Raw genomic sequence first — 16,868 nt, 5'->3', positions numbered from 1 at the left:
CTTTATGCTCCTCCCCCAATGGTTTGGATACTCCAACTTGACTGATTCCTTAGTCAATTAAAAACACACACACCAAAACAATGCAGAGGAGAGAGTTGGGTTTTCAGGGTTCTTCATTCTGTCATGATTGAGGAAATGAGGAAAAGGCGAAGTAAAACAAGTAGTTGTGAAGATTTCTTCCCTTTTCTCTGCCAAAATAACCCTAATACCTTTGGCTTTATTTTCCTTCAATTCTAGATAGCAAGGGACCAAATACTGTAGAGATTTTAAGTACAATTTCTAAAATGCCACTAGCAAACAAGCACGCATTTAGGTTTTATTGGGGGAAAAAATACAGGACAAAATATTAGCATGGAAATCTGAAGCCATGGGAGTGATTAAAGTGCAATAGTAAAAAAATAAAATAAAAATGTTTTCTGACATCGTGTGTGCTTGGGAGTTGTATGTGCTTGCGAGGACAAGTTTAACACCAGCAGATGAAACAGGACATGTGAATATAGATGAGCAACTTTTAATTCGCAAAACAGTGGACAACACTAAACTGCCATGACAGAGAATCTCATGATTCTCTTATTTCACAGGACAGAACTAAACAAGAAATAGAGGAGGCGGTTAAGCTTTACTGAAAATAAAGTTCTTCCCCAAAATGTTCCCAGGAGTAACAAACATTTGAAAGGATGGTGGGGCAGGAAAGGATATTATTTGGTCCATTCTTCCTTGTAAAGGAGGGGCCGCAGTTTCAGAGATACAACCAGAGTTTCTTTACCCCACTTCATCATATCTCATCATAAATGCTCCAGCTCACAGGACAAACGGACAGTCAGAGGCTGCAGAAATAAAAAAAATCCTGTTAACCACACATCCTACTCCCCAGTTCAAGACCATCATTAACAACTTCCAGGAATACAATGGTTTTGTTTCCATTTCTAAACCACGCAGTACAGATGAACATGGCTATCCATAATACAACCTAAGAGAGCTTCCCACAGTATAAGAATACAGAATTTAAGGTTCCAGAGATGTAAACTGACTCATTTAAGGTATAATGATCAATGATGGGTACTGGATACTATATATCCAGACCCCATTCCAAAGTACATTTGTTCAAATATTGTATAGGAACCAGTTCATTGGCACAGGGTTCAAGACATTATTTTAGTTGGACAGATTACAGGCAATCCCCAATTTAATGACCATTCATCAACCATTCAAAGTTATGGTGGCACTAAACAAAGGCAGTTATGACTGGTGCCTGAAGTTACGGCTGATCAAAATAAGGGTGTTTGCAGCCTTGCCTGCCATTAAAAACCACCGGGAACTTCAACACACACACACAGCCATTCTGGATGTGAACTTACCACTTTGCTCCTATTGCATCATTGTTGACTTTAGTTTAAGTTGCGCTTCACCATTTCAACAATGTTGCTGGGTTCTGGGAATTTCAATTTGCGGGGTGGCCCCTTTTTAAGACCACTCCATAGCTCTACCTCTAAAAATAATTAACACATAAACCATCACCAGCAGTACTTGGATTATATAATGTGAATACATCCCAAACATACTGCCAAGAGGTCACATGGTTTGTAAGCAGAACTGATTTCACTGATCAACTAATTACCTTCAAAAGAAATGGGGCTACTTGCAGCCAGACACTGTTCATCTCTAAACTATCTCAGGTTGTTTTTTCCTGCCAAGCTGGGCAGAAGCTTGATGTTCAGTTGGTGCTGTGTTTGTGGGACGAAGTGCAGAGAAAGATTTGTATTATGAAAAAAAAGGAATACTTCCTCAATAGAGCTCATAAAAAGAACTGAAGGTACTTGTAAGCTTGTAGTAAAATAAATCTGACCTGTATGAAAATGTGGCACAGCCATTCATTATAATGAATAACATCTCATCTCCATTTTTCATGTCTGGAAATACATTTATCAATTTCACTTGAAAGGAGGATGATCTTAAATGGCCTCTGGCAGGATCAGGATGGAGGTAGTGCACCCGTCTGGCTCCTTTTGACCTTAGTGGTGCTCAGTACCATTGATCATGGTATGCTTCTGAGCCAGTTTCAAGAACTGGGTGTGGGGAATACTGTATTATGCTGGTTTTCCTCCTTTCTTCAGGACTGGTTCCAGTCAGAGTTGATAGGAGAGAGCCAGCCCGCAGCCCCTACTTTGTGGAGTGCCCAGGATCTGGTTCTCTCTCTCCTCCTACTTAACAAGTAAATGAGGTTGCTGGGTAAGGTGACCCACTGATTTTATCAGTGAGATATCATCAATACGCAGATGACATCTAGCTTTATATATCTACCCCATGCCTTTTGAGTAATGCTATCCCAGTGTCCGATGGCTGTTTTGGACCAGATGGGGTGACATGAACTCCCACTCAATCCTAGCAAGACAGAGTGGTGGTGGCTATTTGGACCTTCCAGAGACAAGGTTCTTCCACCTTTACTTCTGGATGAGGTTGCACTGTCCTTGACAGAGCCTATGTGCAATCTGGGGATCCCTTCTAGACTCACAGCTCCTGCTCAAAGGCGGCAGCCATAGCTAGGAGAACCTTTGCATACCTTGAGGCAGTGTGTCAGTTATGCCTATTCCTGGATCAGAAGGCCCTGCTCAGTGATTCATGCCCACACACTACGTGCCTCTGAAGAGCATTCAGAAACTTCAGCTGGTGCAGGTAGTGAATGGTGCCAGATATAGTACACATAACCTTAGTACTGGATGAGTTGCATTGGTTGCCTGTATGTTTCCGGGTACAATTTAAGGTGCTGGTTGTCATGTTTAAAAGCCCTACACGGCTTGGGACCTGGTTACCTGAGGGACTGGCTTTTTTTCAAGAGTCTCTACCAATTCAATCTAACAGACTGAGCATGCTGTAGATCCCATCCGCCAGTGCTGGCTGGCAAGGACTAGCAAACAGACCTTTTCTGTAGTAGACCCTGCCCTGTGAAATAACCTCGTTGGCGATTAGAATGGCCTCAATCCTGTTATAAAGCTTTAAAATTCTGTCTGCGCTGAATATGCTAAAGGCAGTTTCCTGGCTTACTTATTAACTGGCCAAGTATCTCAGCTGCTGTGTATATATATTTTGGATGATTTTTATAGTTTTCATTATTTTGTGTTTTTTTAATTGTAAGCTGCCCAGTCATTGATTGAGATGGGCAGCTATAGAAATTGAGCAAACAAACAAACCGAAGCTTCTTTATTCTATGGCAAATCTCATTAAATTCAGTAGCTCTTATTCCCAGAATAGTATGCTTGGGACATTCATACTACAGTTTCACTTTCATCTGCATCATCTTCTTTTCCATAAAAGAAGATGTGAATATGTGAATATCTGCAACAAACCATCTCCTTAGCTGTGGAAGTTGTCCACCATTTGAATCTCATTTTGCCAAATTTTCTTGAAAACTCTGAAGCATCTCCTTGGAGAAAGGCACCCACTATATACCGTATATTGAGTGTAACAAGATGAGGCACGATTGGTGCACTCATCAATCTCTTCCCGTCTTGAAGATACAGTACATGTTTTTAGCCACTTTGCATTTCCTGCTCCTTCTGTAGTCAGTACCGTAGTTAGCACAGTTTATTTATTTATTTATTAGATTTCTAGACCGCTCTTCTCCCGAAGGACTCAGGGCGGTGTACAGCCTTATTAAAACACATAGGTACACAATACAAACCCCAAATTTGCAATACATTTAAAACGAAATATTTAACCGGCCAATTTAAAACTAAAACGGTCAAAAGACCGATATAAAACCCTAAAATATAAAATTATAAATAGATAATACAATTTAAAATTCAATTAAAATTAAACTAAAATATTAAATTAAAATAATATTTAGGCTAGTCCCGCCCAATTGAATAGCAGGGTCTTCAGTTCCCGCTTGAAGGTACGGAGGTCGGGAAGTTGGCGTAACCCTGGAGGTAACTCATTCCATAGAGTCGGTGCTGCCACAGAGAAGGCTCTCCCCCTGGGGGTCACCAGCCGGCACTGTTTGGCTGATGGCACCCGGAGCAGGCCCGCTCTGTGGGAGCGCACAGGTCGTTGGGAGGCTATTGGTGGCAGAAGGCGGTCTCGTAAATAGCCCGGTCCTAAGCCATGGAGCACTTTAAAGGTGAGCACTAGCACCTTGAATTGCACCCGGAAGGCTACCGGCAGCCAATGCAGGCTGCGCAGGATAGCTGTTATATGGGAACAACGTGATGCTCCCACAATTACCCGCGCAGCCGCATTCTGGACTAGCTGGAGCCTCCCGGTGCTCTTCAAGGGGAGCCCCATGTAGAGAGCATTGCAATAGTACAGGCGAGAGGTAACGAGGGCGTGAGTGACCGTGCGTAAGGAGTCCCGGTCAAGAAAGGGGCGCAACTGGCGCATCAGGCGAACCTGATAGAATGCTCCCCTGGCGACGGCCGTCAAATGTTCTTCTAAAGACAGCCGATCGTCCAGGAGAACGCCCAAGTTGCGCACCCTTCCCCTGGGAGTCAGAACTTCACCCCCCCCAGTCAGCAAAGGCGTAAGCTGACTGTACCGGGACGCCGGAACCCACAGCCACTCTGTCTTGGTAGGGTTGAGTTGGAGCCTATTCCTCCCCATCCAGACCCGCACGGCCTCAAGACACCGGTCCATCACCTTGACAGCTTCGTTGGGGTGGTTCGGGGTGGAAATGTACAGCTGAGTATCATCGGCATACAGATGATAATCCACCCCGAAACCACGGATAACCTCACCCAGCGGCTTCATATAGATGTTGAACAGGAGAGGCGAGAGAACCGACCCCTGAGGCAGCCCACAAGTGAGGGACCTAGAGGTCGATCTCTGCCCCCCCCGCCAACACCGTCTGCGAACGGTCAGAGAGATAGGACGAGAACCACCGATAAACGGTGCCTCCCACTCCCAATCCCTCCAACCGCCGCAGCAGGATACTATGGTCGATGGTATCAAAACCCGCTAAGAGATCTAACAGGACCAGGACAGAGGAACATCCCGTCCCGAGCCCTCCAGAGGTCATCCATCAACGCGACCAAAGCCATCTCGGTGCTGTAACCAGGTCTGAAGCCGGACTGGAACGGGTCTAGAAAGACAGTTTCCTCCAGGTATTGGGGAAGCTGATATGCCACCACACTCTCAACAACCTTCGCCAAAAAGCGAAGGTTGGAGACTGGACGATAGTTCGCCAATACAGCTGGATCCAAGGAAGGCTTCTTGAGGAGGGGCCTCACCACCGTCTCTTTCAGGGCGGCGGGAAAGGTGCCGTCCAACAAGGAGGCATTGATAAATTCCCAGGAGCCAGCCTCGTGTCACCTCCCGTGTGGCCAGTACCAACCAGGAGGTTGGTTAACAGGCCAGTTAACACATGTACCTTATTTAAGGGAAATATTATATTAATTTGAAGAGTCTAATATTTCTCATTTCAAAACTGCATAACGAAGTGATGCCCAGACGTAAAATATGATGCAGCAGAACAAAATTAACTATCTTTCTAGGCTGTAACATAGTTCTGCTGCATCATATCTTATGTCTGGGCATCACGTTTATATAAGACCTGAGCAACTAATTCCAACTCTCGAGATTTCAGGAATACATCATAAAATATTGTGCAATATTTTTCTGCTCTCATAGAAAATCTGCAATTTTAGGGGAATGAATGAGTGTTTTTTAAGGAGGCAATATACTGACACTGTGGATTTTATGTTGCTGATGTCTGCAGTGGGTGATCTGGTGTTATGCTTTAATACCCACTTTCACATCTATACTATGAAATGTGCACAAAGTTTGTGAGAGGACTAATCCTTCTCTGATTTACAATCATATTGGAGAGTCTGGCTTAGGATACTGGGTGGAATGAAAACACTGTTCTAATAATAAAAATTCACAGACACTGAAAATATGGGACTAATATTGAAAATGAACAAGATCAAAGAATATAGGTACAAACAATAGGTACAACAGAAAGAAGATTTTTCCCTGCGACACTCTGTAGAAACAAAGTTTGGACTTTAAAGAAGTAGGATAGGAAGAGACTTTTGAATTTTGGTGTTGGAGAAAACTCAAGACTGCCATGATTATCAAATGCCATGTTAAACAAATAGATCATAAAACAAATAAATCCAGAGTTCTCATATCAAGCACAAATAATCAAGCTCAAATTAGAAAAATTTGGACGCATTACAAAAAAAACCTAACTCTCTGGAGAAGTCTATAAAGTTATGAAAGGTGAAAAGAAAGAGAAAAAGAAGACGACCTGTAATAAGGCCCATGAACTCAGTTGTACCTTTGAAGTTCTGAAGGACCAGGCTGGGGACAGAGTATCCTGGTGAAAATCTATCAGTGAGATCACCAAGACTTTACACCAATTTGATGGCATATACCGTGTTTCCCGAAAAATAAGACCGGTCTTATTTTCTTTTAGGCTTGAAAATAAGCACTTGGGCTTATTTTCGGGGTGGTCTTATTTTTTTTGAGGTGCAGGAGGTGGCGAACATGGTCAACTCATGGCTGCTGGGCCCCTTAATTGCGGCCCGCAGATCAGCCGATCCAGCGAGGGCCCGGAGTTTTGTCTTTCCGGGTGCCTGGAGATATTTCCAGTGCACTCTTGCTAGCCCCAGCCCTGCCCACGGCGCCAGGCAACCTGGCAGCCAAGGGCCCTTCTGTTCCGCAGCTCACCTTGTGGCTATAGAGCAGGCGTCGAGCACAGTTTGCGTTCCGCCAGGCCTGGAGCTCCGGTGTTGCTTAGGCTGCTGCTACAATGAGGCAGAAAGCCATGCGTCCCATCGGAATCGGCTCCCCCTCCCCCACCTCTACTCTGCTGCTGCTTGAGAAAAGAACAGGCAATTGTGGAAGATTGTGGGAAGCGCATGCTTACGATAGAAGGAAAGCCCAGCCTGTCCCTTTCAAGCAATCAAATATCTGTGTGTGTGAGAGAAAGAGAAACGATGGAGGGGAATAACAAAAAACGCAGGCAATGCTGTTTGAAAGGGTTTCCTCTGCGCCGTTTCTCTTCTCTGCTCCACCCGTGGGTCGCAGTTAAGGGGCTCAGCAGCCATGAGGTGACCGGGGAAAAGAAGGGCTGCCTCCTGTGCTTGCTGCCCATCCCCACTAGGGCTTATTTTTGGGGTAGGGCATATATTAGGCCCATTCCCAAAAATCAGGCTAGGACTTATTTCGGGTAGGTCGTATTTTTGGGGATTGTACTTAAGTCCATTCTGTAATATCAGTAGATGGGACAATTCCTGAGCAGTTGATCACAGGCTTAATTCATGCACTGTGCTACTTGTGGTCAAGTATGTTGTAGGGCCAACAATCCTAACTGCCATGACTTTTATCATGGAAACCTAGGAAATCGTGTTAATTTAATAAACCAACTGTGGTATATTCGACAGTCCTAGCTAAGCAACAGTTAGAGTTGAGATTGCAAATCCAACACAGTCTCATCCATCCCATTCCCATAAGCAACACAATAACTCACTGGTGCCATCCTTTTTCAAGAGAACCACTTCAAAACTGTTCCTCCGGGGTTTTTCAAGGTTGACCTCCACAAGGATGTCAGGAAAGGCCAGGCACAGCTCTTGGCTGACAGCCTCAGCTCTGCGTCCAAAGACTTGTCAGCTTTTACTGTCAATATTGAAGAAAAACAAGGAAAAAAATCTTAATACTACAGAATGAATGTGAACTATTATTCGAAAGTCCCTGAAACTTAAAAAGAAAAAAGTTCCCACCATATTTAAAAATACATCTCATTTTTCTCTTTTTATTTCATAACAAAGACTTTACTTTAACTAATTATTCAGAGGTGGGGAAGTAGCTGTCTATTATTTTACACGTCCATTAAACTCAAAAATATGGAATTGGGCAATTTATGGCACTTGGGCGATGTGTTGCCCAAACTGACATTTGTATTATGTCATTACATAAAATACATTCTGGAATAAATTTGTGCACATGTAACTCCTAAATGAGAGTTTGTATCATTAACTTTTTTTTTAAGATGGTGACAGCGGCTGCATATGTTTGTAGATGGTGCTCCAAAGTGTTGTGCAGAATAGGTTTTTGAAAATTTGGAATGTAGAGATTTGTATGTGGAAATGGAGGAGTGTGGAGAGAGAAAGGCAAGAAAGTGGCAAGCTTGATAAGCTAACTGAGAGGCTGGTATTTGTTAAAGAAAGGAGAGGTGAAGAAACAGAAAGGTCAAGAGCTGAAAGAGTGGAGAGGTCAGAAAGTGGCAGTTGGAAGGTGAGACCAAGCAGAGGAGGTGGATGATTTACGATTGTGTTACTTCCCTGGTCTCCCCCTAGATTCCCTTGACTAAACCCTAGTCTGAGAACCAAGTCAGCAGCTGCAGCTCTGAATTGATGGTGTGGATCATCTGATGGAGGCAGAGCTGACAGAAGAGACAAGCTTCACTGGCTTTTGTCGGCAGTTGGGCCTACTCATGGTTAATAACGCTATGGAGAGTGGCAGGCTGCCATGGCGATTTCCTGAGGTTAACTGGCAAGCAGGAGCTTGGAATTGTGAACTTCATGAGACATTGTAGGACTACACAGCTGCTAAATTTCCAGTGCATCACAGCAGGCCTTCTGGCTATTTTCTGCAATCTTGCTTCTGCAATCCTCTGAATGTTCTGTAACCGGGCCTGGGAAGGCTGCTTGGAGAATCCTGGGGCTGGAAGGGAAAGTTAAGTGAGAAGCGAGTGTGCTGGTCCCTTTCTCCCAGGTGAGAGCTGGGGTGGGGGAGGAGGAGAAGCTCCCTGCTTGGTGGGTGAGAGCGACCAGGCAGGGTGCCGTTTGTGCATTGAGTGGATGTATTCTGAATGTGTTGGGAGATAAGGGGGGGTTGGATGAGACCCTCCTGTGGCAATGTGAAAGGGGTGGTATGAATTTGAGGGCGCTGTGGGGCAAGTGCTATAGTACCTGTAAGGCTCACCTTGCCCTGATAGTGTGGGAGAAGGTTTTACCCCTTTTTAAGGAGAAGTGTTGGGGATGGAATGGTTTTCAGGGAAGGCAGAGGAGGGCAAGCTATTTCAGTGGTGTCAGGTAACGGGACATATGGCAGCAAGGGGAAGGGGCAGGCACAGGGAACGCAACCTCAGTGTTTAGTACCGGTCTTGTGTTCTGCCCCCTTGCACTCACCTCATTTACCTGGTCAGCAGATCTGTGGTGGCCCTGGTCGTAGGCTGCTGCTTTTAAATGTCAGATCAGCTTGCAATAAGGCTAGCCTTATTGCCGATTTGATCTTCGAAGAGAAGGCTGATCTGGCTTGTATAATCGAGACCTGCCTGGGCCCAGAGGGAGGCGTTCCCCTCATAGAAATGTGCCGAATGTGTTATCAAGCATGGCACCAGTCTAGACCTCAGGGCCAGGGAGAGGATGTGGCTGTTATTATCAGAGAATCTCTAGAAGCTTCCCAAGTGTCCGAGTGTGAAACCATTTTTGTTAGGTTGGGCTCAAGGGATCAGGTGAGATTGCTGCTGCTGTACCAGCCTCTCTGCTGCGTGGCAGCTTCCCTACCTGGGCTCCTGGACCTCGCCGCGGGGCTGGTGGTGGAATTCCCCAGGCTTATAGTTCTGGGGGATTTCAACCTCCCATCCCTAAGAATGGGGCAGGGGTAGCCCGAGATTTCATGTAAACCATGACTTCCATGGGCCTGTCCCAGGCCATCCAGGGCCCGACTATTAACAGTGGTCACATACCTGATTTGGTGTACTTGTCGGAGCACCGACAAGGTGACTTGGAATTGGTGGACCTGTCCTTGGTCCCCTTGTCATAGTCGGATCACAGTCAGGTGGCAATGAGTTTCTCAAGAGCTGTACCTCCCTGCAGGGAGGTAGGACCTATTAGATTGGTCCACCCCTGTCGACTAATGGACCCGGATGGGTTCCAGAAGGAGCTGGGGGTTATAACTGAAGATCTACTGTGAAGTCCAGCTGAGCTTAGTCACTGTTTGGAATAGGAAGGTGACTGAGACTCTGGATAGGATTGCACCCATGTGACCTTTCCTCACCCGTAGACCTCTCTGTGCCCCGTGGTATACAGAGAAACTGAGAGGGATGAAACACATGAGGAGACAACTAGAGCACCGCTGGCGGAAGACAGGGGAGGAACTTGATCGAACATGGGTAAGAGCTGCTACTAAGGCCTACCTCATGGCGATTCATGTGGTGAAGTGTAAATACTTCTCCACACTAATTGCATCTGCAGATAATCGCCCAGTGACCCTCTTTAAGGCGAGACGCCTTCTCCTGGGGAAGGAAGTGATTGAGGTCCTCCTGAAGGGCACACTAAGGAATTTGCGCATTTTCTGGAAGAGAAAATTGCTCGACTTTGTTCCCAGTGTGGTTGCTGGTCCGGTGGAAACCCGAGGCAGGTTCTCGCCCTGTTATCTGGGAACAGTTTGACCTTGTTGCTACTGAGGAAGTGGTTGTGTTTGTTTGTTTTTTAAAAAAACTATTTTGTAGTTCTGTTGATGGAGTTCTGTGAAAAACTAATAGCAAAAAGCTATTAGTGCTCTTGAACCCAAATCATTTTCTGTTTTTAGAGCTTTGCTTCTTGATCAGGATTCCAGATTTTTTAAATTAACAGGTTCTGTAACTTCAAAATGTTAGAAAATTTCTGAATTAGAAAATGTACTTCTATTTGAGTGGTCAGCAATATTTTTTAAAAAATCTGTTTTAATATATTTATTGTACTTATAGGGCCAGATGGCATTCTTTCCTATTTGGAGAACATGTATTTAAAATGTCTCCAGCCAGGAGTCTCCAGATCTACTGAGGCTCCAATTTCTAGAATTCCTGAAACACCTAAGAAAAGGCAGCTCTAAGCAACTGTTACCAACATTCAGGCATCAATTTAAAACATCCACCCATCTCCACAAAACTTGTTTTTCTCAACAAATACAACAGCAAATACAATCAGTTAAATTCACATTATTGTTCTTATTATTTTTTACTGAATACCTATCCCAGGTCCAATAATTATTTTCAGAATGGGGAAAGAAGTTATTCTAAAACAAGAGATCTGACTGATCCCTTCTCTCAATATGTAGGCAATGTGTCACGGATCTCTTACCAGTGCTCAATGATCACATGAAGGTCTTCCAATCCTTCAGTCTTCCGGATCTTGGGCAACTTCTTCACATCACTGGCTTCATCTCCATTGGATGCTGTGGCTTCTGCTTGAGGGATCTTTGCCTTCCTTTTCCGCCCCTTGGGAGGCATTCTGAAGTGAAGGCAAGAAGAAAGAATACTACATTTGTATTTTTGGATTACAGATCTCAGTATACAGTAGTGGCCAAAATTGTGAAAACCTTTTGGGAAAAGTGTATTTTTGAGGTTTGATGGCTAATAACATGCCCTTTTTTTTGGAGTAGTACCATAAAATTATATATCAATAGAAAGGTAATTTAATCAAGAATGTAATGCTTTTCAACCTTTGTTAGAGAGATAAAAGTGGCTTTTTTCGTGGAATTCTAAATTTTAGGTCAAATTCCTGCAGTCTGCGCCTAATAGTCCTTGCATTCAACTTCACATTGCATTGCGCCATTTCATCTTGTATACACCCAGATGATTTTCTTCTGTCACGTAGGCACAATCTCATAATTCTTCTATCACTTGCTGTTGTGCCCCTTTTCCTGCCTTTACCAGTGTGGTTTTGTAGTGACTGAGTCTCCTTATACCTCTTCAAAAACTTAGAAATGCCATCTTTGGTTAAGTTTCCACCAATTTTTCTTCTAATTTCTTTATAACTGTAGCCTTATTCACTAGTATTAATAATACTATTTTACATCGCTTTCTGGGCGACCAGTCAACTCTTTGCGCCATCACTTTAATTTTTACAAGCTCACTAAATGAAAGAACACAAAAAAACCCAACCAACTTGATAGCGATCACATAACACACTGGCAGATGTTCTCTCAGTTTCAATACAGGACATCAATAACTGAATTCTACTGTGATCTGATTGGCTCATTGCCAAAACAAAGATGACACCTGATTCGCTCTCTAAATACTCATGCTCATCGGCTACAATCAGATGAAGGAAAGCTACCTGATATCAACCAAAGCAAGTTGTGCTTCCTTTTTCTAGTTATTTGGCTATAACTTTTCATAGAATACAGATAATTGAACAAACTTTGTTGCATTACATTCTTGATTAAATTATATTTCCATTGATATATACTTTGATGGTACTACTCCCCCCAAAAAGTGGTGTTATTAGCCATCAAACCTCAAAAATACACTTTTCCCAAAAGGTTTCCACAATTTACCCACAAGCTTTTCATCAAGAGAAAGCAAGACCAAAAAAGATTATAAACGATCATGGTTTATTTAACCAATTTATAAGCAAAGGAGACCCCGGGTAGCAGTGGTAGGTTGCTCCCAGCCTCTCGTGGCTACCCGGGGCCATTTCCCCCTTTCCTGTGCTGGCCGGGCTTGGCTGCGGCCTTCGGTGCTGCCCGTGCCAATCCCCAGCCTCTTGTGGCTACCTGGACCCAGCTGGTGCCTTTCCCACCAGCTGGAGTTTGCCTGCCGCTTTCTGGCCCACCCACCCAAATCCACACACTTCGTGACTGCCTCAGCTACATCCCAGGTGGCCTAATATTTCCACCATCCCTCCAGCCGATCTTACCTGCTTGCCTTGTAAAGCCTCAATCCTCCAGCCAGCCTTGATTAGCTGAATACAGAGCAGCTTGCAGACCTGCCTGGCTAAAGTGGAAAGCATCCATCTCCTGCATCCATCTCATTGGTGAGCAACTGATCCTGCCTGTCTGATACAGCTTCATTTTGGTAAATGGCTGGGGTTTTTTTTATTTATGCTTTTTAAAAAATATTTGTAATGTTTTTTTGGAGCAGGTGTCCATTCTTTTTAGGAAATGGATTTTGTGGGAAGTGTCATTCTTTTTACTAAATGGATTTTTGGGGAAAATAGTCACATAAAATTTTGTAAATTTTAGCTGCTTTCATATGCTCAGATTTGTGCAAGCTTTGTGAGATTTTGTGCACTGATAACTGATTTTTGAGGTTGTGTAATTTTTGTGAGTTGGTTGCTTCTTGCAGCAAACACATTTAATGTGACTCAGTAGCTGATTTCATATGTTCAGCTTTGTGAGCTCCTCTAGTTTGATGGGTTTTGATGTGTTTCTGATTGCCCTGTGTCCCCTTCCTGTTTACCTAGGTTAATCTTGGTCCCAGGTCTTTGGTCTTTCCTATCCTGGGGGTTAATTCTGCTATGAAAGAGGAAATGGGTAGTTCCAGGAGAGTTATTTTTAGCTTGATTCACCTTATGCTAATGACCAGTGGTGGGATTCAAATTTTTTAACAACTGGTTCTATGGGTGTGGCTTATTTTGGGGTGTGGCTTGGTGGCACATGACTGAGTGGGCCAGCCTAGCTGGCATAGAAACTACTCAGAGGGCTAAAAAAAGTCATTTCTGACCGGTCCTCGCACTTATGACCATCCTCACATTTATGCCCATTGCAGCATTTTTAAGAACCGTGTCACTTATTTCACAACTGCTTCTCTTCACCACAGTTACAAGATAGGGCGCAAAATGTAAAATGTGAGGACAGTCAAAAGTGCGAGGACCGGTCAAAAATAACTTTTTCAGCCCTCTGAGTAGTCCCTATGCACATAGGGACTACCCAGAGGGATGAAAAAAGTGATTTCTGACAGGTTCTCGCACTTTTGACCGATCTTCACACTTATGACCGGTCATCATTTATGCCTGTTGCAGGGTTTTTAGTAACCATGTCACTCATGTCACAACAGCAGTGCTTCATGTGACCAGGTGGGCGTGGCCAAGTGGTCATGTGACATAGCTTCTTTGCCCTAATGAGTTTGCTGCAATGCTCGTGTGAAAAACAGTCATAAGTCAATTTTTCAGTGCATTGCTTGTTAAACTAATTACCAGAACAAATCCATTCTCCCTCCCTCTCTTTCTCTCCTTCATCACTTTCTTCGTCCCCCCCACCTTTCTCTCCATCACTCTTTCTCCAGATGGGGTAAGGGTAGTCTGGAACCCATCCTTGCCATGTAGAATAGTTTAATAATGTTGGGATTTGCTAGGCAGACCTGGGTTCGAATTTCCATTCAGCTATGGGGCTCACTGGACGAGATGCTGAGTGCTGGGAGAAAAAAGATGGATGGATATACAAAGGCAACGGATAAAGGATAGAAACAACAGAACCATCTCTGACGATGCTAAATGGCAATAACCATTAAATAAAAGCAGAACAGAATCGGTCCAAAAACCTTCGTTGCAGAAAACAGAAGAACGAACTTAGAAAACTTTGCCAAGAAAACCATTTAGGTCACGGGTCTCCAACCTTGGCCACTTTAGCCTGGCGGACTTCAACTCCCAGAATTCCCCAGACAGCAAAGAATTCTGGGAATTGCAGTCCGCCAGGCTTAAAGTGGCCAAGGTTGGAGATCCCTGATTTAGGTTAAGCATTTGAAAGAAAGCATCGAGGCTCTGGAGTTGCGGGGAAGAAATCCATCCTGCTCTCAGATTTAGAGGGATAATTAAACTGAGAAGTCGAAGAACACGACCATGAAGAGAGCAACCTCCGGGTTTTCACGAAGCGAAGCAACCGCGCCCGCTTTTTTGTTGCAATCTACACGGTGGGCAGCGTTCTCAAGAAAGGAAATCTCCCATAGCTTCAACCATTAGCGCTGGACTGGAAGGGAATGAGGGGCATGAACGAAAAACCCGCAAACGGCAGACGAGCAACCCCCAAGAGCAAACAGAGGGAAGAGCCTTCCCGCCTCACCTTCCAAAGCGGCAGCTGCGGCGGCGGCACCACCAATGCCACCACAATCTCACGCCTCCCGACTGTCCCGCGCACCAAAGCCTTTCGCAAGATGGCCGCTGCCCGCCAGTGAAAAGGGGCGTTTTGAGTGACGTTCCGTAGCAACCAATCACGACTCGCTTTCGAGGGGCTAGTGTATTAGCTGGGCGCAAGTGGGGTTGGGGGGAGGGAAGGGTAGCAAAGGCGGCGACTCTTCCATGGGTTGATCGACAGGCGAGCCAGAATCCCGGCCCGTTTAACCCGGTGGGCGGGGCAGGTAGCGGCGCCTGTCAGTGAAAGGGGTTTGGACTGGCGCTTCCGGAGATAGAGGTACCATCCTGCATTCCGCTGCTCTTCCGTCACTTTGCGAGCATCTTTCGTTTGTGCAGTAGTTGTTCTGCTTCATTCATCGACTTATCTTCCTGGTCGCCCGCCACTCGCAAGGGACAGTAATTGAATCCAGCTTGCAGCTCCGTGGAGAATCTTGCAGTATAGGTAGTCTTCGAGTTACAGCAGTTCATTTAGAGACCGCTCAAAGTTACAATGGCCATGAAAAAAAGGGGCTTGTGCCCGTTTTTTCATAGTTATGACCTTTGCATCATCCCCATGATCGAGTGATCAAATTTCAGATGCTTGGCAACTGGTTCATACTTATGGCTGTTGCTGTGTCCTGGGGTCATGTGACTTGTTTTTGTGACCTTCTGACGAGCAAGTCAATGGGGAAGCCGGATTCACTTAACAACCAGGTTACTAACTTATCAACTGCTGTAATTCACTTAACAACTAGCAAGAAAGGTCACAAAATGGGGCAAAGCTCATTTAACAAATGTCTCACTTAACAACATAAAATTTGGGCTCAATTGTGGTTGTAAGTCGAGAACTACCTGTACAGTAGGATGTGGTGCCCAGCACTCTTGACAAAGGAGTGTCATCATTTGCCTCCTGAGAAAATCTCTTCTACTGTCACACCCCACTTATTGGCTGAGTTCATACAATAAATTTAATAACTAACCAACCTAATGAGAATTGATGTTGTACAAAATCAGCAATTGACTTATAAGGCTCAATTGCAACTGCAATTATAGTTAGCTTATGTCCATATAAATTATTAGAACTTTTAAAAAACAGACAAGAGCCAGTTTGGTTTAATGGTTAAAGCATGAAACTGAGTTCAACTTAGGCCTTAGCTGTGAAAGCCAGCTGGGTGACCTTGAGCCAGTCATTCTCTCGCAGCCCAATTTACCCCATAGGACTGTAGTTCTGGGGAAAATAGGAGGTGCTGGATATGTTCATTGCCTTGAGTTATTATTTTACAAAATGGTAAAGGTAGGATAAATAAATAAATAAAATTAAGTTAATAAGATTGCTCATATTGGGGAAAACATATAAATCAGTAAGCAGGGTCAAAGCTGCCCTGTGGAAAAAGCCAGAGGTCCAAGATACTTTGAAATTCTAATAGGATTGAGGCAATACAGGCTTCAGAGGAATGCTGTTCCTGAGAGTGTTGTTTATGGATCGTTGTGTTGTGGAAACTGTGTTTCTCCTAACACTGAGAAGAAATTTGTTATTCTGCTATTAACTATTTCCATCAGTTGGTTCCAGTCCTACCTCTGGGGCCAAAACCAACATCCTGCTTGTCTCCTCCAGAAAAGAGATAGGCGCTTGAAGACGACTTGTTCCTTGCTGTTGTTAAAATAACATCAGATCCCATTTGCCACTGAACAATTTTGTTTTTGTACCATTATATATTCTGAGAACAAGAAGGGCAGTTACACTTCTGAAAGAAGCATGTCTTTTCCATCTGTCAAATCAGCAGAATCCATACTACTAAGAACAAGAATTCTTATTTAAATAGATGGAGGATTAGAACCAGGATTTAGTTAATCCTTTTAATGCAAAATGTGGTAATCTGCTAAGAATGAGATGGGCTACAAATATTGTGAAATAACTAATAAAATACCCCCCCCCTTTTTTTTTAACTGCCTGTGTTACTCTAAAATACAAATGATATGATGGAACTATATATACCCTAATAAATTGTGTGAACCCATCCAATGTGACTCTCATTTGCTTTCTGCATATCTTCT

The 16,868-nt window shown here is 44.1% G+C and overlaps 1 protein-coding gene across 1 annotated transcript; it reads right to left on the bottom strand.

Moving 5' to 3' along the window:
- Nucleotides 1-495: 495 nt before the first annotated feature.
- Nucleotides 496-14,919, bottom strand: SELENOH (selenoprotein H). Its single transcript, XM_058196968.1, has 5 exons — nt 14,764-14,919; nt 11,064-11,213; nt 7,469-7,614; nt 1,359-1,489; nt 496-827 (listed from the first exon to the last, which is right to left on the bottom strand). Exons 2-4 carry the CDS (start codon nt 11,210-11,212, stop codon nt 1,389-1,391), a joined length of 396 nt encoding a protein of 131 aa, XP_058052951.1. The 5' UTR covers nt 11,213; nt 14,764-14,919; the 3' UTR covers nt 496-827; nt 1,359-1,388.
- Between the last annotated feature and the right edge of the window lie 1,949 nt (nt 14,920-16,868).

This window comes from Ahaetulla prasina, chromosome 1 (assembly GCF_028640845.1).
Source record: "Ahaetulla prasina isolate Xishuangbanna chromosome 1, ASM2864084v1, whole genome shotgun sequence".
NCBI lineage: Eukaryota > Metazoa > Chordata > Lepidosauria > Squamata > Colubridae > Ahaetulla > Ahaetulla prasina.
This window is presented reverse-complemented; position numbering and strand designations above follow the sequence as displayed.